At 41.0% G+C, this 25,132-nt stretch overlaps 1 protein-coding gene and 1 long non-coding RNA gene across 2 annotated transcripts in view; one reads left to right on the forward strand and one right to left on the reverse strand.

Annotated features, from left to right (window-relative positions):
• The window catches only part of LOC134736385 (uncharacterized), a 236,396-nt gene that overhangs the window by 113,854 nt on the left and 97,410 nt on the right, over positions 1 to 25,132 (forward strand). The window lies entirely within an intron of this gene.
• The window catches only part of LPL (lipoprotein lipase), a 28,562-nt gene continuing 16,339 nt past the window's right edge, over positions 12,910 to 25,132 (reverse strand). Inside the window, exons 6-10 of the mRNA XM_055286474.2 lie at positions 23,997 to 24,239; positions 20,764 to 20,884; positions 19,083 to 19,265; positions 17,960 to 18,064; positions 12,910 to 14,861 (exon numbers count right to left, since the gene is read on the reverse strand). Coding sequence (XP_055142449.1) covers position 14,861; positions 17,960 to 18,064; positions 19,083 to 19,265; positions 20,764 to 20,884; positions 23,997 to 24,239 — 653 coding nt within the window. The 3' untranslated portion in view covers positions 12,910 to 14,860. The remainder of the gene's footprint in view (positions 14,862 to 17,959; positions 18,065 to 19,082; positions 19,266 to 20,763; positions 20,885 to 23,996; positions 24,240 to 25,132) is intronic.

Raw genomic sequence — 25,132 nt, forward strand, 5'->3', positions numbered from 1 at the left:
CATGGGTAACGTAGTGGCATTTACGGCTCGCAAATCTTGCAATAACCTCCACTTTCCAGATTTCTTTTTAATAACAAATATTGGTGTATTCCAAGGACTAGTAGATGGTTCAATATGACCAGCAAGGAGCTGCTCCTGAATTAATTGAGTGGCTGCCAATAATTTCTCCCGAGTTAAAGGCCACTGATGCACCCAAACAGGTTCATTAGATTTCCACTGAATAGCATCTGCAGTTAAGGGGGCAGCTAGGATCAGTGGCCTTGGGGAAAACCCAAGCCATGTCGATCGTTTTTTGGTGTAACTTGTACTGGAGCAAGAATGCCAGTGTTATGTTTTCCTAATCCTTGGTTGGGGAGCAGTCCCTGCTGGAGCAACTGTTGAGAAACAATGGGATTGGGACTAAACAAATAAACTTCCATTTGTTGTAACACATCACGTCCCCATAAATTACAAGGTAAGTGGGGTAACACATAGGGTTGAAACTTTCCTTGGTGACCTTCTTGGTCAGTCCAGGTTAATATCTGTGCACTTTGCTGGGGGTTTTGAGACATTCCAATACCTTGTAGGTGAGTTATAGAGGCAGTAAGAGGCCATGAAGCAGGCCAAAATTGTAAACTAAATACAGAAACATCTGCTCCAGTATCAATTAAGCCTGAAAAAGTCTTTCCTTCTATTTGAAGTTGCAGGGTAGGCCTCTCGGCATCAACAGTCTGCAGCCAGTAGACATCAGAGGAACCAAAACCACGACTGCCGCGCGCAGTAGAGGAAGCTGTTTGCCCTATTTGAGAAACATAGGGTAAAAGTAGAAGTTGGGCCACACGCTGACCTTTAGATACAGTGACCACAGCTTGAGAGGTGAAAGCCATAACTTGAAGCTCCCCAGTATAGTCAGAGTCAATTATTCCAGGATAGACAATTAACCCCTTAAAGAGGACACTGCTTCTTCCAATAATTAACCCAACAGTCTCCTTAGGGAGAGGCCCAAACACTCCTGTAGGAATGCGCTGCGGACCCATTTCAGGTGTTAGTACGTAGCTGGAGATGGCACACAAGTCCAATCCTGCTGACCCTGGGGTGGCTCGTGAAAGGGATTGGAGGGACTTATGGAGGTCACTGGAGGGACTGTCTGAAGGGCCCCTATTGTTTGTCGGGCCCGGGGAGAGGCCCACTTCTGGTTTCCCTGAGGGGAAAGAGGGTTACCTTGAGAATCGGTACGAGACCTACATTCATTCATCCAGTGAAACCCACGTTGACATCGAGGGCACAAGGAAGTAGGTCGAGCCTTAGGTGACTTTCCTGAAACTGCGGACATGTGGCGGCATTGGTTCTTAAAATGTCCTGGTTTACCACAATTAAAACAAGTTTGATTACCTCTCTTGTTCTGAAGCCGCTTATTTTGGCTCCTACCCTGCACCTGCAAATAAATCTGAGAAACAGGAACTCCTTTCATAGCTGCAGCATAAGCCACACCTTGATTAAAAGCAGGGCCAATTTCAGAACATAAGCGAATATAATCTTCCAAAGTCCCATTTTTCTTCTATGGGCGAATAGCGGCTTGACAAGCGCCATTCGCATTTTCAAAAGCAAGTTGCTTTACAATAACAGTACCTGCCTCAGAGTCACTGATCACTCGGCCCACTGCTTGTAATAACCGAGAGAGAAAGTTCTGATAAGGCTCATCAGGTCCCTGGCGAATTTTTGTAAGTTCCTCTGTGCGTTTGGAGGATGGCAATTTCTTCCAGGCAGAGAGGGCAATATTGGATACTTGATCATAAATCCATCTTTCCCAACCAATTTGATTAGCAGTATCTGAAAAGTTAGCTAAGCCAGTGAGCATTTCATAAGTAACCTGATTACCCGCCAAGCGCTTACGGTGAGAAACTTCCTCAGCTTTTTCTAAAAATTCAGTTTTCCACAACAAGTAATCACCCCCGTCTAGGCAGGCTTTTGCTATGCCCTTCCAATCATTAGGAGGTAAAGCATCCTCTGCCAAGGTTTCCACCATGGCTAAAGTAAAGGGTGCTGTAGTTCCATATTGAACTACAGCGGCCTTAAGGTCCTTTAAAGTCTTAAAAGGTAATGGTTCATGGTATTGCTGTTGATCCTGGGGATGAAGTCTAACAGGGAAAGCATGAAATCCTTCAAGAGTTTCCCCCGACATACGAGCTTGATGAAGAGCCCCTTCAAGGGGAGACATAACAGTTACAGGCAAGGTGCTCAATTTTAAAGGAGGCAAGCAAGCATTAGGAGCCCCAGGGGGCTTTTTAATAAAGGTAGCTGCAAAAGCACGTACCAGGGCCTCCTGTTCCTCTTCAGAGGCAGGCATGGGCGTCATTCCCAAGGGTTGAGGCTGTGTACAAATTACAGGAGTCTCCTCGGGGGCCGATGGAGGAGGAGGAGGCAAATCCTCAGGAGGAGATGAAAAAGGCTTGTATGCCTCAGGACATGGGACTAGGCATTCTTGGACCAGATTAAAAAGCCCAAAGGTGTCTACAGGAATTCTATCAGGGCCATGCAGAGTATAATACTTCCGCAGGCCTTCCCCCACCTTTGACCATGTATCCATGTTAATAGTGCCTTCCTCAGGGAACCAAGGACATGCCTCTTGTACTGTCTCCAAGAATTTTTCTAACTGCTTAGTTTTTATAGAAGCCCCACGGGCATGCATCATAGATTGCAATACTTGAATGTAAAGAGCTCGTTCCTTAGAACCAGAATGTCCCATTTTTACTCCTAATGTATGACTATGCGCCCACAACTGTTTATACTCACACAACTTCTGCAGACCTTACCAGAACTGGGCGTTCTTCTCACAGTATTTCTCGGGTCCCTGTTCCGGGCGCAGGGGTTATTCAGGGATGCACCGAGAAGTAGTGAGAAGAATGGTGAAAGAAAGACACAGAAAAGCGGGATTAGGAGGGATGGTTCCCTGATAGGGAAGCGCTGACAAGCTCTGGTTTATTCAGTGCTTTTATACATGCCAGGGGTCAAAAGTTCACACAATAACTATTTTTGTCTTCCTTTGATGCGGCCTCTGCAGTCTGTCTTATGCTAACTATTAACTATGAAAAGCCATTCACAGCGCTTCACTGATCTGGTAAGAACAGGAAGGTACCCATAACAGGATCTTCGGTGGGGTCCTTGCCATGCCACCTACTTCCCTGTCTGCAGGCCTTGCCAATGCATGGGAATGTGAATTTGGCTCCCCACAATATGTGTTGTTCACTAATTTGCTATTACAAGCAAAATTGTAATGACTGACACTTGCTAATATCCTTTTGCAGATGTGTATCTTCAAGGTAAATTCCCAAGAGCAGAACCATTAGAAAAGGATGTGTATTTATAATTTTGAAAGGTATTACCAATTGTCTTCTACAAGGCGTGCACCAATATACATTACTATCAGCAATGTAAGACTTCTTATTTTCCTTTAGAGTTGCCAACAAGGTGTATTTTTAAACTTTGGGATTTTCTGAATCTAAATTGGTAAAAAGTGGCATTTTCATATATTATTAAATTCTATCTCTTATTATGCATGACAATGACTACCTTTCATGTGTTTAAGGACCACTATATGTTTATGTTTGCGTTCCCATCTTTTGCTCTTTTTTCATTTGTGTGTGTGTGTGTGTGTGTGTGTGTGATTTTCTTACTGATTTTTAGAAACTCACAATTATTATTTTTTGAGACGGAGTTTTTGCTCTTGTTGCATAGGCTGGAGTGCCGTGGCGTGATCTTGACTCACCACAACCTCTGCCTCCCGGGTTCAAGCGATTCTCTTCCCTCAGCCTCCCAAGTAGCTAGGATTACAGGCATTCGCCACCACACCTAGCTAATTTTGTATTTTTAGTAGAGATGGGTTTCTTCATGTTGGTCAGGCTGGTCTCGAACTCTCGACTTCAGGTGATCCTTCCGCCTCGGCCTTCCAAAGTGCTAGGATTACAGGCGTGAGCCACTGCATTCAGCCAAAACTTACTTTTTCTATGTCAATTTTGGGGGGATCAATTTGTTATCTTTTGACTTTGCTTATATTTCAGCTTATCTTAAATGGGTTACATTTTCTTCCATTCGTTTTTCTGCTTAGCTTTTAGGCATGTGACTTAGGAGAAAATGTGAGAAACACTATAGTTATGTCAATTATTTTGACAAATCACATTTTGGAAAGATATCCACATGTGGTGAGCCTTATAAAAATAATGTGCTGATTTCTGCTACTTTTTTTGGTAGAAATTATATAATATAACTTGAACATTTCTTCTTTTACTGGTGTGAATAAAAGGTACCACCCTCCCTTCCTCACACCCTACATCCTACCCTTTAATGAACCAGTAAACATCAAGGAGCAGCATGATGCTATTTGTTGTACGTGAAGTTAAAATGTGCCCTTGGACTTGAGGTCACCTTGAAATAATGAGTGGCCTGGTCTCAGAAGGCTCCATACCTCTGAAGGGACACTTACCATTGTCATCTTAGCCAAATCACATGTGGTAGCAGAGGAATCTTAGGGCCTCATTTAACAACCCAGGCTCACCTCTGACCTGGGGACATCTAAAAGCCTAATTTTCTAGCCCTTACATGGTTATCAAAATGCTGAGTTCACAGTGTTACTCTGGCACATCAACGAGCTCTTTATTTAACTAGCACTGTCATTGCCCTCAATGTGTGACACAAACTCACATGATTTTGGCCCATACAATGGAAAAATAAGGTTGGTTTTTACTTGAAAATCAATACTAAGTTACTAAAATGATAGCATATCAAGACATGAGTATCTTCCTTCCTTCTTTCTAACTTCTGTTTTCTGTTGCTTTTTTTAAAAAAAACCCAACTCAAAATCACCCACTCTTTCCTAATGATCTATTTTGGTCAGTATCTCAGTTCCTTTTTGTCTCCTGGTTGTTTTCTCCTTCTTAGGACATATAGGAAAATCTCTTTCTAGAACAAATTGTGTTCCTTTTCGTTACATCCTTGAGAAACTCAGTTTAATGAATCAAAGAAGGTATTTTTAGAGCATCCTACATGTTCTGTTCCCAGGAAGAATGAGTGTACTGGTCAATTTTGATTACACCCTCTGCTTATAGAAACCTACAGAAGTGGAGACATGGAGAGAAAAATGAGAAGTTTCATTCATTTATGCTGCTTGTTGGAGTTTAAAAGTACTTATTCATGACAGTCTTTATTCATTTATGTATGCATTTTTCAACAAATTATTATTAAATACACTTATTTTTATACTTTGAATTTTTGAAAGAAAAGTAGATGGATGATATAATTGTTATTGCCAAAGGAACTGAGGAGGCAAGACAAACAGTGATGCAAATCAATTTCTGGGCAACAGAATGCTGGGGGAAATGTAGGGCCAAAATAATATTGCAATAGCATTTTTCTAGCTTCTTCATCCCCCTTCTTTATATGCAGGTATCTTCAGCATCTTTAAATCGTTCCTAACAAACTTGGGTGAGAAACAGAGCAGTGAGTAAAGTCAGGGTTAGCATGTACGGTATAGTGCCTGTGCATGAATTACGAAAATTTGCCCACTCTGGACAGATGAATTACAAAAAGATAAGTGCATGAAGACCCTTGTCACTCTTAGCTTTTCTGTATACTCCCATAAGTCTGCTCAAACATGCCACAGGCTGCATGACACTAGCACCTTGCAAAATTGCCCACGCATCATAGGTACCTGATAAAAATTTGCATTGACTTTACATTTTCCTTCCTTTGTCCATCCAGCTGTTAATAATATCACTTGTCACAACCCACCACAAATGAGTTGCTGAAGCACCGGGGGTGTCAAGGTTCCCTGACCTACGGAGTCCTCACTGAAGTCAGTGCAGCTTATAAAAGCCACCATAGACCCCAGCACATTAGAAGCTTGCTGGGAAAATGTTGGGCCACCATGCCCCACACCATGGATGCCAAATCTAGCAATTCACAGAATATCACAGTTGCTTCTCCCTAGACCTCAGGCATTCCCCCATAGGCTGGGCTGCCAGACAATAGAAACAGACACATGGTGGAACTCAAAGTTGCCTCTCCTGTCTATCTTGGGCCTCTATCCATGAGTCGCTTTTGTGTGTTTTGCTTCTTTTTTCTCTTAGGAAAAATTTTTCCTGCCAATGTATTTCTGGTGCACCATCTCCAAGTGCCCTAGATATGTTCAAACAGGCTTAAAACTCAAAGGGGGTTAAAATCAACGACTCCAACTTTGAAGTCACACATTGGTTTAAAAGCCAACTCGCCCACTTACTAGCTTTGATTTCTAAATTAATTCATTTCCCTGCACCTCAGTTTATTCATCAATAAAGAGAAAATAAAAATACCTATTTTAGGGGGCTATTGTGAGAATAAAACAAATATTAACCAAGCACTTCCAACAGTGCCTGGCACATAGTTGATGCAGAAAAACTGGTAGTGACTATTTTTAGTAACACAACATCAGAGCAAGTACATGCAACACTTGTGCTGACAGATAGGTCTTAGTGGTAACATAGCAATGGAAGAAAAAAAGGTTGCAGAAGGGAGCTCAGAAGAGTGAATGTAGTCTTTAAAGGTACTTAGAAAATAGGGTGCTCATTACAGGCAGAGAGTGCCGTTTGGGCAAAAATATAGAGACTACAGAAAAAAAACCTTGTTTAGGGAAAGAGTAAGAGGCCAGGTTGTCTGGCGAAGAGCTTTACGTTAAATGCACGAAGAATAACTGCAACGAGTTGGAGAAGTCTGGGGAGTACAATGATTTATTGTCTCTACCTACCTACTCTCCTTAACTTGCAACTTGGACCATTTGATCACCATTAACGGACTTTAGGAAAATGGTCTTGGGGTTGCATCCTCAGGCTATCCCATTGTGGTGGTGTGAGCTTGGACTTTGCACATAACCTTTCCCCATTTGTTAATGGGGCAATGATGCCAACCTCATAGAATTATTATGAGGATTAGAAAAGATGTATTTGAGGACCTGGATCACATAGTCTTTGGATCTAAGGTGCAGATCTTGTGCCAGTTCTTAGTGTCTCATCCATGATGTGATTTCTGCTGCCACACCAGTGCCATCTGGAAACACAAAGATTAAGGGAAATATCATCATCCTCAGCTTATGCAGCCAAATTTTGTAAATCTTATTATTGATTCTTATCTCCTTTAGAGCTTTCTCCAGTTGTGTGCTAAGAAGGAATTTCATTTTCATTATGAAACCTTTGTGTTTCACATTTGGCTAAGGAGGCATTGTCTTTGGCTTAGCGATCTCTTGATTAAAAGACCCTGGAGTTGTTGGAGCCCTGTCCGAGGAATGGGTGGAGTCAGAGAAGTGCCTTGATTCCAGATACCTTCTCTTAATCTCATGTCAGCAGATTTCCATTGTAGATCCAGAGCTTGTTACAAGAGGATGAAGGATCTGATCCCTGATAAAGGAATGAGGTCCCTATACTGGAACTCTAGCACAGGCTTTCTGAGTGAAGTCTGTTCAAAGCCCACATTTCCTGAAAAATCAGTCATCATGAGGAACTGATCTGTGAGGACCAGAGAACAGAGTTGCCAGTGTAATTCGATGGAGAGAGGATATTTTTTTCAACAAATTGCTGGAACAATTTGACTGTGTAAAAAAAATTATTGCCACAACTACCACAACAAATACAAAAAACACCTCTAACCACAGATACTACCATATACAAAAATGAGCTAGAAATGGGCTAAATGTAAAACAGGATGAATAACAACAGTATGCGTACAAACACACACATGCATATGCAAACAATAATTTATAGTTTTTTTGTTGTTAGGCAGGATGAAAAATACAGATAGATGAAGTATTGGGTAGAGGAATGGGATGCTACGATTTACTCTAGAAAGTTCACCTGATTCATTATTAATAGACCAATGGGAAGCAAGAGCAGTAGCAGAGAAACCAGGAGAGACTATTGAAATAATCCAGTGAAACCTGATTCCTGACGGCGTACCATTAAAAATGGTAAAATGTAGTCAGATTCTGGATGTATTTTGAAATGAAGCTGATAGAATTTTTTTTTTTTTTGAGACAGGGTCTTTCTCTGTCACTCAGGCTAGAGTGCTCTTTTGCTAATATAGCTTGCTGCAGCCTCAAACTCCTGGGCTCAAGCTATCCTCAAACCTGTCTCCTGAAAATAGAAGTATGCATCACTATGCTCAGCTAAGTGTTTTTGTTGTTGTTGTTGTTGTTGTTGTTTTTGTTTTTTTTAGCAGAGATGGCGTCTTGCCATGTTGCCTGGGCTGGTCTCAAACTCCTGGGCTCAAGTGACCCTCCTGCCCAGGCCTCCCAAAGTGCTGGGATTACAGGCATGAGCCATGACACCAAGCCAGTTTTTTTGACTGATTATGTATTGCGGAAGAAAGAACTCAAGTATGGATTCCAAGATTTCCTCCTGAGCAACTGGAAGAAAGAAATTCTTTTAACTGGGAGGAGAAAACTGGTGGATAACAATGTTTTATAACATGATAGGTTCACAAAACCTATTAGAAAGCCAAGTGGAGATATTTGATAGACAACTGGATATATAAAAAAGTCTGAAATTTAGAAGCGAGGTACAAGAAAGGGATGTAAATTTTGGATTCATCAGCAGCTACGTGGTGTTTAAAGCCATGGAACTAAGTATCACCTTGTGAATAGATATAAATGAAGTTGAGACAGCTGAAGACTGAGCGCTGGAGCACTCAACACATCAAGGGTTAGGAATCAACAAAGAGTGAGAAGGAGTAGCTAATGAGAGAAAGAGGGTAGCAAATAGTGGAGTCCTAAGAGACCAATGAAAAATCGTTGCAAGGGAAAAGCAACCTGGCTCAAATTACACAGGGAAGTCAAGTAAGAGGACAAAGTAGAATCGACCATTGGGTTTACTGCCATGGTATTCATCAGTAAGCTTAGAAAGAATAAGTCTGGTAGATTGAAAGTGGCTTGATCAGACTTTGTTCAAGGATTGCGAGGGGAAGTAGAAACCATTAGTAGAGATTAAGCAATTGCTATAAAGTGGAACATAAGGCCGGGTGCAGTGGCTCACACCTATAATCACAACACTTTGGGAGGCCAAGATGGATGGATCACTTGAGGTCAGGAGTTCGAGCCTGGCCTGGCCAACATGGCAAAACCCCATCACTACTAAAAATACTAAAAGTATTAGCCTGGTGTGGTAGCAACATGCCTGCAATCCCAGCTACTCTGGAGGCTGAGGCAGGAGAATTGCTTGAATCAGGGAGGTGGAGGTTGCAGTGAGCTGAGATCATGCTACTGCACTCCAGCCTGGGCAACAGAGTAAGACTCTGTGTCAAAAAAAAAAAAAAAAGAAAAAAGGAAGGCGGAGATGGAAGTAAGTTCAAGCAAGTTTTAATTTGTTTTTAAGTGGGAAGTATACATTTTTGTTTGCTGTTAGAATGATCCAATAGGGAGGTGAAAGCTGAGGAGCAGGAGAGAACAGGAACAACTCCAGAGCAATGTCTTTGAGTAGGAGAAAAGGACTTCCTTCTCCTGCAATATCTTTTTGTGCAAGAATTGGTCAGAGGTAGAAAGAGGCAAAACGTCTCTTATATCAGAAGGGAAAGCGGAGTGTATGGACACAGGAGCAGGGAGGTGGATAGATTTAAGAGTGAAGCACATAGAGGTTTATGATTGCCCCTATATTCTCAGTAAATAAGGCAATCAGCTGAGTGTGGAGAGAGGTGAGAAGTTATTAGAGGTCTGAGATTAAATCATCATCTGGGAGAGTGAGGCCTGCTTGGACTAGGGAAATGTAGGAGGACTGCTGGACAGCTGTAAGGGATCCATGGAGTGAGGCGGTAAAGTGAGGGGCAGCAGGGCTGTGTGTGCATGGGTGTGTTACCTATCACATTCTGCTGCTCAGATGCAGTTATGGAGTTAAGTGGTGATTTGGATATATTCAGGGTTTATGTTTTGCCCTGAAGAGCTCAGTTGAGGGTGAGAGAAGCACAGCTCTTTAGAGTTTTGGCATTGGAGTAATAATAACCTTGGGCCTTGAAATCTAAGGTGAGTACGGATCAAAGTGAGGCTAAGAAAGGAAACAAGGGATGGATAGATCAATGTATTGGAGGTCCTGGGGTAGTTGAGGAGCTGTTGGACTGAGAGCCCTAGACTGATTAAAGTAGAAAGATAGCATGTGGTAGCCAAAGAAGGGAGAAGTTGAAATTGAGTTTATGAGTTATTAGTAATGGCCTGATATAGTACAGCACATGACTGAATTTTTCTATGTAAATGTAGATTTAGAAGACAAGGCCATGGGAGCAAGGAGGTAAAGGCAGTGAGGAGCCAGAATATTGGATGCATCATCCAGATGTTTCAACTATCTATTGTTGCAAAGCAAACTCCTAAAAACTTAGGGAGGGGGGAGGGATAGCATTTGGAGATATACCTAATGTTAAATGACGAGTTACTGGGTGCAGCACACCAACATGGCCCATGTATACATATGTAACTAACCTGCGCGTTGTGCACATTATATGTAACTAATCTGCGCGTTGTGCACATTATATGTAACTAACCTGCGCGTTGTGCACATGTACCCTAAAACTTGAAGTTTAATAAAAAATAACAACAACAAGTTATTAGTATGTCTGATAGTACTGTGAGTTGGCTGGGCTTGGCTGGGCAGAGCGTCTCTCATGTGGTTGCATCCAGATGCCAGCTCGAGCTGCAGTCTTCTGAGCCCTCAACTGGCCGGAGGTCCAAGATGCCTCACTCGCATGGCTGACAGTCGAGACTGGTTGTTGGCTGGGACCTGAGAGAACCACCATATGCTTTTTTCATGTGGCTTCGACTTCCCACATCATGAATGCTGAGTTCCAAACCGAAGTTTCTCAAGAGTGAGTGCCCCAAGGAGCCAAAAGCAGAAGCTGCCAAGCCAGTTAAGGGCTGCACCCCACACTGGTCCAGGGTCATTTTAGTTCTATTCTACTAGTAGAAGCAATCTTAGGGCCCACACAAGTTCAAAGGAGTAGGGAGACTAGAAAAGTGGAGTGACTAGATTCCAACTCTTAAGAGGGATATCAAGACAACATTGCAGTGGAACATATAGAATGGGAGGTAGTGTTGTGGCTGCCACTGGAAAATAAAATACGTCATCTCAGAGATACTGAAATCAGTAATAATAATGACAGAACTAGTGTAGAAGGGAGAGAGAGTGAACCAGGTTCTAAAATAATGATTAGGGAAAAAATTCAGAGCTCTACAGATGTCTGTAACTAGGAAGAATAGATGGCAATAAGCTTGTTGACATGAGCAAGACAAGGGCTTAAGGGAGGAGAACGGGACAGTGGTGGGCATGTCTTAGGAAAAGGTGCTTTCACCCCATCCCTGTTTTAGCTAGTCCTCAATTTGGTACAGTGTGTGAGGCCCATCTCCAGAGTTGAGTCCCACCTCCTACTTCATCTTGAGAACACCTCTTTCCTTTAGCCCTCTCAAATGTGGATATTTTCTTTCCTCCTGTGTTACTTGGCCTGGGAGTGAGGACGGTAGCCTTTTTATTCCTCTCTGCAACTTTTCCACTATTGTCCCGTTCTCCTCCCCTAAACCCATGGTTCCATTTTGCATCTGGTTTCTTTCATATAGCTAAAGGTTTTCAGGGCTCGTCATGTTGTATCATATATCTGCTGCTTGTTCTTTTTTCTTCTGAATAATATTTTATTATATGAATTTGTCACATTTTGCTTATCTCTTTCACAAGTTCATGGACATCTGGGTTGTCCACTTTGGGACTAATCTGATTAATGCTGCTATAAACCTTTGTGTGCAAATCTTTGTGGATCTATGTTTTCATTTCTCTTGGGTATATACCTAGGAGTGGGATTGCTAGGTCATATGGGTTAAACTCTATGCTTAACTTTGGAAATACTACCAAATTGTTCTCCATAGTGGCTGTGCCATTTTACATTCCCGTCAGCCACTTACACAGGTTCACACTTCTCCACATCCTCAGCAACATTTGCAATTGTCTATCTTGTTGATCATATCAACAGGCATTGATGGGCAGTGGCCAAGGGTAAACTGGGGAGCCCCCTCCTGTCAGGGGAGACTCAAACTCCAGAAGCCCCAATAGCTAATTGACAATAAAAGTTTGGATCAGGGATGGGCATGGTGGCTCATGCCTGTAATTCTCAGCACTTTGGGAGGCTGAGGAGGGCGGACACTTGAGGCCAGGAACTCAAGACCAGCCTGGGCAACATGGCGAAACCCCATCTCTACAAAAAATACAAAAATTAGCTGGGTGCAGTGACATGTACTTGTAGTACCATCTACTTGGGAGGCTGAGGCGAGAGAATCACTTGAGCCTGGGAAGTGGAGGTGCAGTGAGCCTGATCACGCCATTGCACTCCAGCCTGGAAGTTTGGGTCAGTGGCCGTTGAAATAATTGTTTTTTCGGCTAAATTCTTCCTGACTGTACTAACAAGCAATCCCTTCTTAGCTGCATAAATGGACTAGATGCTGTTAATTATCAAGGCAACCCATTGCAAAGTTCTAAAAAATGTACCCCCCCATCCCAAATAGTTCATTTTATTGCATAAATGCTACTTGTGTTACAGCTAACAATGAGGCCTCAGAAATAGAGATGATGTATACTATAAAATGGCCAAAGACACTTTATATTAGTCTAACATTTTGCTTGTGAAAAAGCATATTGTAGGCAAGAATAGTCCTGTGTATTTTATGCAGGCAAAATTCTGTATCATTTTCTTCTATAGTCAGTTTAAAGGATATGTAAGGCTTTCTTTAGCTTTATACAAACATAAATGTTAAAAATATCTATAATGTGCACTATAATTCTCAGAAGCTCTTTGGTTTACTAAGTACAGTGGTTACTTAGTCAAAACATGCTGAGTGAATCTGACCTAAGAATAAATTTACTTTAAAAATGATACAAAATAATGACTTAGTGTGGTAATAAAATGTTGTCGATTTTATTAAAAGCTGATTCCATTTCTTCACACAGTTAAGTACGTTTCTTTCTTGTTTTGTTAAAGCCCATTTCATAAGAGTAAGTTGGCTCTGTGAGACCATCACTGATAAAGACACATACAAAGTTAGCACCACACGTTTATAAATGCAGATAGCCACAATGACCTTTCCAATATGTACAAGCTTCGTTTACACATCCACACATGTATTTACAGCTAATAAATAAAATGTAAAGCCAAAGCATCCTTGATATGTATAGCAAAGTTTTTCAGAGCCAGAGTTCCCAGTGCTATGTGCTGCTTTAGTGAATCTTTTAAGTTAATGCACCCTGGGTCATAACCCAAATCCAGAAATTTAATGAATTAATAAAGGGGATGGCAACAACAAATCATACATCATTTTATTTTTAGAGAGAATTCATTCCAAGCCTGATGATGTTAATCACAACACTGGTCCTACTATTTATAGGCACGATCATCTCTCTCAGAGAAAGGGTCAAAGTTCTGGCACATCAGGAACAATTTCTACTCCAACATGTTCCAATACATTCCTTGATCAACTGTTTTCCCTTCCGAATTATGCTGAAGGACAACACACAGGCAGAGCTTTCTAGTATGTGTTCAGATATCACACACTTTCACAGTCGGGTTCCCAGCTATGGCCTCTGAGATATTTGACATCTTTATCATTTCATATTTATACATAGAAGAGCATTCTGAAAAATAGGAGATCTAGTTTATAAATAATTATTCACTCACTCTCGATTAGTTGTTAAAAACAACAAATAGCAACCCTCATGGTACTCCATGTGGCTCATTGCACGTGATGGTTTATAAGCACTGCTTAGGAATCCACCCCAGGAACTTCTCCACCCTTTTACTTAGTAAAAACGGTCCGTGTCTAAAATCTATAGAAGCTCACACAATGCAAAATTTGGACTCAAACTTATCGTTTCAAGTGAAAGCCAGGAACAAAAGAGACGCACTGGAAGTACAACTGAAGCACGACCGAGGTAAGCCTAAAACTGAATAGTAACTGTCAGATATTGAATGATTTTAAATTGATGAAAATCATTTGGAGAATCTAATAATAAAATTATGGTATCATTTTTTTCTGCACCATTCAAATTATATGTCAGCTGAGGATTACAGGCTCATTTTCAACACCTACCCAGAGAACATTATTATAATATAATCTTGAGACAAAGAAAAAAGAAGGGGGAGAGAGGGATTAAGCAATAAACGATAAAGCCTATTAAAAATTAATTGATCTAGATTTTATATCTCCTTGAATTTGTAACTTTGTCATCATGCAAGCAACAGTAGGGACTGTGTAAAGGCTCTGTGTTTATCAGACCCTTTCTTTGTCCCTCTCCAAGTCACATGTTCCTGAATGACTTCTGGACCACATTCCAGTAGCAAGAGGGAATCATTCTAAAACATCATGCATACTGCTAGGTAGATGAGTCAGATTCATGCTGTGGAAAAGCATTTTCTGTATTCTTGGAGACTTGGAGTAAACTTTGAGAAGGCCTCAGTCTGAAAGATTCAGAATTCCAATTAAAATAGGAGGTTCTAACCAATTATAGGCGATGGCCCAATACGCCACATGAAGGAGCCTTATTTTACTCTGCGCCCAAACAATTATTTCTTTCTCAAAGGACAAAACAGCGCTTTTCATGATTCACTGTCTTTTAACGCTGGAGGATGTGCTATTTGGCCACTATACCCCACAAATTGAGTTAATCACTTTTTAGTGCTTGAGACTGTCTCCTAAAATAACTAACAAGGATAGGGCTGGGATTAATATTCAGGAAAATCCACTTTTGAAACACCCCAAATACTGCGTATGTTTTGTAAAAGTTACTTCCTTCACTTCATTCTTCACAGAATTCATGTGCCGTTCTTTTTTCTGTAGATCCGCCCAGTTTCTGAGAAAAAGCACAGGAAAAAGGGCAATTTATTATCTTCTGAGTGTTTTACAATCCCCGCCCATCCCCCACTGGTTTTAGGATGGAAAAAGCCTTCAAATGGAATTTCAGAACAAAGGTTGTGAGAATAAACCCAGGGGAGATGTGTATAATGGATCAGAGAATGGCAGGTTCATAGGAATGGAAGACACTGGAGAAACTATTTAGCCCCGTCCCAATAAGGTGCATCATTTTTGGAGGACTGGGCCAAATGGCTTCTAAATTTAGAGGATTTCTTATTCTAAAATGTATCAAGTGAAAAGCCTGTTCCATTTCATTTCTTGTGATGTGAGGTTTCTGCGGAGTTAGCAGAAGCTGTGAGAAAAAGAATCTTTGATTTGATTGATTTTAATCACAGAAGAAAGAAACTGTAGAAGATTATTAGTCTAATTTATAATTACCTCCTAGATAAAGTTCAGGTACATTTTTAAAAATGCATCTGGCTGGGTGCCGTGGCTCATGCCTGTAATCCCAGCACATTGGGAGGCTGAGACAGGCACATCACCTGAGGTTAGGAGTTCGATGACTAGCCTGGCCAATATGGTAAAACTCCATCTCTACTAAAAACAGAAAAATTAGCTGGGCATGGTAGCGGGCACCTATAATCCCAGCTACTTGGGAGGCTGAGGCACAAGAATCAGTTGAACCCGGGAGGCAGAGTTGCATTGAACCGAGATCACGCCACCACATTCTAGCCTGGGCAACAGAACGAGACTGTCTAAAAAATACATAAATAAAAGTAAAAAATAAAAATAAAATGCATCTGAACATTCTCTGTCTAAATAACTGTCCTGTCGGTATCCTATAATCAGACAAGGAATGCTTCATTAGGCTATCTCAGATAAAGTCTTGTAACTTATACAAATAATATGACTGGACGTGCTTTATAAGCAGCTAGAGTTATTTACTAGTTTAATGAGGTTTTATTTTTACATTCACATGTAGATTTAAAGTTGTAGATGCTCTGGGAGAATATGCATGCTATTTATGCATAATACAAATGCACGTATAAAACTTCATCTAGGGCTGGGTGTGATGACTCACGCCTATAATCCCAGCACTTTGGGAGGCCGAGGCAGGTAGATAACCTGAGGTAAGGAGTTCAAGACCAGCCTGACCAACATGGTGAAACCCTGTCTCTAGTAAAAATACAAAATTAGCTAGGCATGGTGGCAGACACCTGTAATCCCAGCTACTTGGGAGGCTGAGGCAGGAGAATCACTTGAACCCAGGAGGTGGAGGTTGCAGTGAGCTGAGATCTAGCCACTACACTCCAGCCTGGGCAGCAAGAGCGAAACTCCATCTCAAGAAAAAAAAACAAAACAAACAAAAAAACTTCATCTAAAAGTCTCTTTTTAAGAATTGAAGAAAGTATGATATTGCCTCAGATTTGTGATGACGAAAAACAACGTAATAACCTCTTAGAAGAAAAGTCTCCAGTTAGATAAAAATTGCGTTGTTTTGCCTGGCTCAATACCACTAACTATTCTCCATTTTGAGTTTATCTTGAATGCTCTTACATTAATGCTTTTGATCGAGGTGGTCTCATCTAGTCATTCAGAGTATATACACCATAACTGTATTTTTGTAAAAGACAAAAAACATATAAATATTATGTATATATAAAGTATGAAAGAATATAAATAAAAATGTTAATTGGGGTTGTCTCTGAGTGATATGGTCACAGTGATTTTATTTTATTTTTGCTCATTTTTCCTAATGTATTTATAGTAAACATGTATAAAATCTATTATAAAGTAGAATTTAAAAATATTAAAGATGTCACACAAAGGGTCTTTAATATACTTTTCCTAATAGGCTTTTTTTTTTTTTTTTTTTTTTGAGACGGAGTCTTTCTCTGTTGCCCAGGCTGGAATACAGCGGCGTGATCCCATCTCACTGCAACCTCTGCCTCCCCAGTTCAAGCAATTCTCTCGCCTCAGCCTGCTGAGTAGCTGGGATTACAGGCATGTGCCACCACACCCAGCTAATTTTTATATTTTTAGTAGAGAGGTGGTTTTACCATGTTGGCCAGGCTGGTCTCGAACTCCTGACCTCAGGTGATCCGCCTGCCTCAACCTCCCAAAGTGCTGGGATTGTAGGCATGAAGGTAACTCTTATTCTATACTTTTGTCTCAAATGCCAACTAGGAAAAGAGAACAAACCAAAAGCAATTGCTTTTCCTATTTCCAGATGACACTGTGTCCAGCCTTTCCTATCATTTCTTGTGTCACTGTCTTGTATGACAGGATCTAATATTTCTCCCCTTTGTTCCTGTAACCCATTAGCACTTGCTGTCTGGCAGGGAATGTGTGGAGGGTTGAAAATGGCATATTCCTGGAATTCAGAACAGGAGTGGTGAAGGTCACATGCTTAGTGTCCTCTTAGTACTGACGCTCTGGAAAGATGCAGCTAACAGCTGCCACATGGATTAGCCCTAAAGGTCAGGTAGGAAAGAGGCACAGAGTTGTTTGGAGATAGAAAAGAGAACAGTTTCCTATAACTCTCATTCTGTTTGCTTGGCAGCTTTGAGGGTTTTGAGATGAGTGCTTGGGGCAGCCCTGTTGGCTGTGTGTCCCGGAGTGTGCTGGCACTTGGAGAATCAAGAACTATGTGGCTGCAGGTGATGCAATGAGACCTTTTTACTTTCCTGAATACATCCTGGGAAGAGCTGCACCCACAGCCAGAATGGCAACTACTAAACTTGTGTTACATGCTCTGCAGATGGCATCTGCAAAGTCAGCAGGGACGCAGTAGAGAAAAAAGCAGAAGTGAAGATTCAGGGGTAGTTCAAGGAGTAAAATAAAACCTAAAATATGTGCCTGGGATGAAGGCCAGGGCTGGGAGAAACAACAGGAGAAAGAAAAAAGAGGAAGTATTGCAAAAAGCAACAGACCCATTTGATATGTATGCAGAAGGACTAAGAAAGACTGATTGAATGCTTTGATCACATGAGTCGGGGCAAGCTGCTGGTGACGGGGTGAAGAGGAATGCATGAAGCTGCCTCCCTCGGGGTGCAAGCTCAGGATGCCCAGACAGCTTTAGTCCAGAATGCTCACCAGCCTGACTTCTTATTCAGAGACTTGTCATGGCATTTCACAAATACCGCAGGTGCCTTTCCTTTCTGCAAATGAGACACTTTCTCCCTAGAACAGAAGATCACCCTGTGGAAGAAAATGGATGTGAATATGCCATGTAGAACAATCAAAAGCACTGTTCACAAAGGTACATTTCTGTCAGGACTGTTTAAATACTACATGATCGTGCTGGGTAATTGTTTTGATATTCCCAATAATTAACTGTCACACTCAGGCCACATCAGAATCAGAGGGTAATTTGAGAGCCTAATCCAGTGTTCAGCAAACAAGCTAGTTAATTTAGATAGACAGGCATGCAGACAGCCTAGAGCAGTCTTATATTACTTGGCTTTCACCAAGAGATAATAAAAGATCAACTCTGCCATCTCTTAGCATCTGCATTAAGGAATTAGGGCATCTGCCTTCAACTGGACCTTGCTAGTGTAAAAAAGATTCTTTATAACATTTCCATCCCCAAGATCTTTTTTCTTTTCTTTTTTTTTTTTTTTGGTGATACAAGCAAATGACTAAAGAGAAATAATTTGTCAATCCTAACTTAAAGAGTTTTTTTAACTAACAATAACAGCACACTATAGTTTGCAAAATCCCAGCACATTTAGTATAAAAGCTTTAAATCCTATAGCATTCTCTGTGTAATTCATTTTATGGGTACCCGTGGGTGGGGTTGTGGAGACAGGTTGAGATTATCTTCGAATCTCATCCTTCTTGAAGAGGTTGGCTTGAATCTTTGATTGTCCAAGTAACATCTTGGAGGTTTGTTCTCCAACTATTTTGTGCTTGCAAGAAACAGTGCCAAATGAGAAGCTGAGATTCCTGACTTCTAATCCCAGCTCTCACTGAATAACTGTGAGCGATTCAGGGCTTCTGTTTTCCTTACATGAAATACAAAAATACTGTCACTTCCCCAAAAAATAAAATAATAAGAAAATAAAAGAAGACTCCTAAAGAAAGTCTACATTATATAGTAATAAATACCAGGTTTCCTAAAGCTCTCCCTGAATCATGAAGACCCCTGAAATATAATCCCTAGGTCATGACATCAGGTGGGGGTCTAAAGCGAAGGAAGAAAAATACATTTAATTACTTTTTCTGAGTCTCTCCTGCTTTTACTCTGATCTTCTGAATGGCAAAGCCAGGACTGCTCCACCAGTCTGACCAGCTGAAATATGAATCGCTCTTCCATTTGAGCTTCAACATGAGTAGTTCTCCAATATCTACCTCTGTGTAAATTAGGAAGGAGTATGTCTTATTTGTGGAAACTTCAGGCCTAAACAAAAAAGCAATAAAGTTGGTTAGTTATAGAGATCAGCTCTCCCTGCCCCCCACTTTTTTTTCTCCTCTCCAAATATAAATAGCTTTATTGTTTAGGGGATATTTTAAAAATGCAAAAAATGCCCAACAAAATACTCAAAATGAAGGTCGATGGCATTTAGTATATTTTAAATTATATCCACATTCCAGCATTTATCCTAATGACATGAACTATTTAATACAATTCTAAAAGAAAATCCTGAAGTCAATCATTCAGAAATATAATTTTAATTTTCATGTATTCCTTTTCAATTTGTATTGATACTTGAACATTATTTAGCTACAATCATAGCACACATACGATTCTCTATTCTTTATTCTCTTTATATTTTATATTCCATTTTTTACCATGTTTTCCTGGGTTTCCTAGAATTATAGTTTTTAAAGGCTGGATCGATTTTAATGACTTGATAAACCACAATTCATTTAACCACTGACTCAATGTTGGATACTGGGTTTCTAATTTATGCTAGTATAGGTACCACTGTAATTGATGTTTTAAAAAATGTTTGTTGACTATTTCTTTAGGATAAATATTAGAAAAAAATCACTCCCTTCTATGTAATAATATTTTATAGCTATGGAAAGTTATTAAAATACTACCTTCCACACCTGGAGGGTTCTAGCCGTGAACGATGCACGGTAGGTTCGCATGTGCTGCTTAACTACCTTGTCTGCAGTGGCTATTTTTAAAGATTTGTTCATCTAGTAATTGTAAAAGTATCAAGTTGTCTTAATTTTGTATTTCTTTGATTACTGGTAAAGGGTAGGCTGGGCACGGTGGCTCACACCTGTAATCCCAGCACTTTGGGAGGCCAAGGCGGGTGGATCACCTGAGATCAGGAATTTGAGACCAGCTTGGCCAACATGGTGAAACCCTGTCTCTACTAAAAATACAAAAATTAGCTGAGCGTGTTGGTGGGCACCTGTAGTCCCAGCTACTTGGGAGGCTGAGGCAAAAGAATTGCTTGAACTCAGGAGGTAGAGGCTGTAGTGAGCTGAGATCGCACCAGCCTGGGCAATAGAGAGAGACTCCATCTCAAAAAAAAAAAAAAAAGGGCTAACACTTTGTCATGGACTTCTTACTACTTATATTTTCTATACATATTATATGTACATCTATAGAGTGGTTTCCTGTTACTATTGCTCATTTTCTTTAATGTCAAACCTTTTCAGATAGTTTAATTGTATTGTTTAACAGCAGCTTTATAAAAGAAAGAAACAGATATAAGATGATAAATAAAAAAATATAACTAGTAAGTGAAAATAAAATGGCCAATTTGAAGCATTTTTTTCTCAATATGAAATACAGGAAAGACCTCAGTTTTGAAATTCTGATTTTTTTAACTAGAGACTTGTTTTCTAGGCATCTGTCTCTAATTCTGCTGCTCAGACCAAGGGTTATGGCAGGGGAGGGAGCAGTGCCATGATGACCGCCCCCCTGTGCTACTCACAGAGTGAATGGGATGTTCTCACTCTCAGCCACGGTGCCATACAGAGAAATCTCAAAGGCCTGGTTGGTATGGGTTTCACTCTCAGTCCCAGAAAAATGAATCTTTACTTGATAATGGAAGACTGTCGGGGAGGAAATTGGAACATGCTGATCAATCTTTATGAAAATATCACAACCCCAAACAGGCAATTCAGAACCACAGAAAGTATCTCACTAGCACTCAAACCGGAAGTGCACACACATGGAACCACTGGTGTGGCTTGGAAAGACTTCATCTTGCACAGTGTTCATACCTAGAAAATGCAGACCTTGAATTCTACTCCCTTTCAGAAAAGTGTGGTTTTATGCATAGGAAAAACCCAAATGTGTCTGAACTGCCAAGCAGCATTACGAAGTAGCCATCTTTGATGGGGTGTTAGGGAGATCAAATCCGAAGGCCAAAACACTCATGATGCTTTCTCCATGAACTCCGCCATCCTTGGCCATCTTGTCCCTTAGCATCTGGAGCAAGCACATTCGGCATTTGCTTCTGTGTCAGTATACGTCACTGTGTTTGTTTCATGAGTAGGTCTGTCCTCCCACCCTGACTGTAAGCAGGCTTCTGGTCAGAGGATCATGCCCACGCTCTTAATTCCCCTACCATCTAGCGCAGAGTAGGTGTCTAGTAGGTGCACCATAGAACATATTTCTTTGATTTTTCCATTCCGTGATGGGCACACCAAAATCTCACAAATCACTACTAAAGAACTTAGTCATGTAATCAAACACGACTTGTTCTCCAATAGCTTATGGCAATAAAAAAAAAATTTTTTTAAAGAACTTATTTCATTGAGCCATCAGTGAGGCCACAAGGACTGCCTTGTAAAGCCAGCTCCTAAAGTATTCTATACTAGGGACAGCCTCTGGAAGCAGGTACTTGAACTTCTGTATCTCCTCCCTGCCTCTACTCTGGTCTCTACCAAAAACCCTGAGCAAATGAGCCTGGGGAGAGGTTAAAGGGAAACGAAGCAGGACGAAAATACAACCACGATGATGGGGGGAAAAAAGAGTTCTTGGAGGCCAGACATGGTGGCTCATGCCTGTAATCCCAGAACTTTGGGAGGCCAAGGTGGGTGAATCACCTGAGGTCAGGAGTTTGAGACTAGCTTGGCCAACATGGTGAAACCCTGTTTCTACTAAGAAAAATACAAAAATTAGTTGGGTGTGGTGGTGGGTGCCTGTAATCCCAGCTACTCGGGAGGCTGAGGCAGGAGAATCGCTTGAACTGGAAGGCAGAGCTTGCAGTGAGCTAAGATTGCGCTGCTGCACTCCAGCCTGGGTAACAGAGCGAGACTCTGTCTAAAAAAAAAAAAAAAAAAAAGAGTTCTTGGAATGTTTTTTCTTCTATATCCCACTATCTTTGGTCAGATTTTTTTCTTTTTGTGTTACTGTCTATTAAATATACTTTCTCTTAAGCTGAGACACAGATCTCTTAAGACTGATGGTTTAGAATATAGCAGACCATATTTTTATGCTGCTTTAGACTCTTGTCCAGGTGAAAAAATTTTCAATAAATGTTGTGAACTTCTGATAACAATCTCTATTTTGTTTAGATACATCTCTTTTTATAATTAAAAAGTAGTCAGATACTAAGCAGAAACAGAAGAACAACAACAAAACCCCACAGCTACTAAAAGATAAAGAGACATTGAATTGAGAATTAAACAAAACCCTTGCAGGCAGCAGGACAGGCCAGAGCTGAAGAAGCTGGGAGTGGTGAGGTGCCCCCAGGGGACACTGACAGAGCCTTGAACCCACTGGTGCAGGAGGCAGGGATGAGTGAAGCCTGTCTGTGTCTTCAAGATTATGGTCCCACGGTCCCCTCTTTACCTCATACACATTGCCTGATTCTGAAGAGTTAAGGTTTCCTTGAAGCACAGGTGCCCCAACCTCTATACCATGAAAGACACCTGTACAGATTCTAAGAATCACCTTACACATAAGTGCCGTATGTTTTACTTGGGGCCACTGTTCTGTAATATCATCCCTTCCCTCAGGTTTCCACCTGGATTCCACAAAAGCCACCCTTCCTGAAGTTGGTTCCTCTCACCAGATTAGGTCTGGCTCTAAACAAGAGGCCAGGCTTGAAATTCAAATGTGAAACAAACTCCTGGCAAAATGGCAATATCTTAGAAGGTGTGAGATATTCTTGCCTTCCAGAAATAGTTGCATTTAAAAAGACAGATGAGGCCAAAGAGGGCAGATCACCTGAGGTCGGCAGTTCGAGACCAGCCTGGTCAACTTGGTGAAACCCCCTCTCTACTAAAAATACAAAAATTAGCTGGGCATGGTGGTGCATGCCTGTAATCCCAGCTACTCCGGAGGCTAAGGCAGGGGAATCATTTGAACCCGGGAGGCAGAGGTTGTTGTGAGCCAAGATCGTGCCCCTCTACTCCAGCCTAGGAGAAAGCTAGATTTCATCTCAAATTAAGTAAATAAATAAATAAATAAATAAGACAGATGGTCCTTGCCTTTATGTAAGTCGTGAACTTTCTGTAAAGGGTCAGGGAGTAAATATTTTAGGCTCTGTGGGCTATCAACTCTGTTATGGTGGCATGAAACCAGCCTTTGACAATATGGTAATGAATGTGTGTGGTTGTGTCCTAATAAAACTTTGCATGAGCACATAGGGGGGAACAACAGACGCTGGGGCCTCCCAGAGGGTGGGAGGAGGGAGAGCTTCAGGAAAAATAACTAATGGGTACTAAGCTTAATACCTGGGTGTTGGAATAACCTGGACAACAAACTCCCATGTCACAGGTTTACCTATTTAGCAAACCTACGTATGTATCCCTGAACTTAAAAGTTAAAAAAAACTATTGATAAAAGCAGGAAGTAGGCTGGATTTGGCACAGGGGCTATAGTTTGTTGACCCCAGGTGGATGGTTCCAAATGAGCTCTGAGCTCTGTGCTGATAGCCTAGCCCATGCTAATGGCCACATTTACAGGGGACGGCAGCGAGCAAGGCTGCAAATCCCACGCTGAGCACTGGGTCCTTGCTGGCAATGGGAATTAGGAGCCTCAGACAAATAGATCAATGCAACCTCCTATCAACAGAAACTCCAGTGAGGGCTCAGGGTTTAGTAATATCAGTCATCATCTCTGTTCCAATGGACAGTATCAGTACATGTGATGCAGTGAGCATGATGAAATAGGATTCCTTGATTTCCTTGTTTACAGCAGTCTCCAGCCTACCTTTGTAGGGCATCTGAGCACGAGTCTTCAGGTACATTTTGCTGCTTCTTTTGGCTCTGACTTTATTGATCTCATAGCCCAGATTGTTGCAACGGTTCTTTCTACAACTCAAGCAGAGCCCTTTCTCAAAGGCTTCCTTGGAACTGCACCTGTAGGCCTTACTTGGATTTTCTTCATTCAACAGGGAGTCAATGAAGAGATGAATGGAGCGCTCGTGGGAGCATTTCACTAGCTGGTCCACATCTGGGTAAAAAAGAGACACCAAGATTGTATCTCGGCAGAAATCCACAATGAGTGTTTCATTTGGCGTGTCTAAAATAGGTTAGATGTGGCGTTAGAATAAAATGAGCCAAGGATATAGTCCTGTGTATTTATGATTGTAGGCCCTATTTCAGGAGATATTCGTGGTGGTAGCGGCCCACCTACCTCCAAGACAGTGAAAGTTGCAAGCTCACACGGAATTTTTGACTTTTGTGCTTCTCATATTTAGGAGTATGTTTATGAAGCTGTAATAAGCCTCCAAGGTGGAGGTTGATTTCCTTGTTTATCACATCCTTCTCTTACACTGAAAGTGTCTAACACTTCTAGGTGCTTCTGGAAACATATACATGCCCCTTGCCTTACAATAAATTCTTCATAAGTCAAAAATACTGTAAGTCGAAATGCACTTAATACCCCCAAAACCCATCATAATGTCAAAAAGTTTTAAGTCAAACCATCACGTGCTTCTCAACTTACAATGGTGTTACAGCCCAATCATAAAGTTGGAAAACTGTAAGTTAAGGACAATTTGTATTTCTAGAAACCACATCTTGAGAGGGTAATTGTTAAATGAATTGTATTTTATCATTGATATTATGTATAATTGAGGGTTCTGCCCCTACTAACACTCTTTTATATCAAATGAACATAGAAATAATCAGCAATGCCATAAGAATGAATTCCTTGTTAAGTTTTTAGGACAATCGAAAATAGTAACATTATGCTGTAAGTTCTATAACATGTGCACAAAAATAACGAGAATATCCTAGGTAGGTCCCAATGTCTATAAAGTATGCAAGAGGCTCTTAAAAATAAATCATAAACTGGGCATGGTGGCTCACAGCTGTAATCCCAGAACTTTGGGAGGCTGAGGC

Source organism: Symphalangus syndactylus, chromosome 1 (assembly GCF_028878055.3).
Source record: "Symphalangus syndactylus isolate Jambi chromosome 1, NHGRI_mSymSyn1-v2.1_pri, whole genome shotgun sequence".
In the NCBI taxonomy this organism is placed as follows: Eukaryota; Metazoa; Chordata; class Mammalia; order Primates; family Hylobatidae; genus Symphalangus; species Symphalangus syndactylus.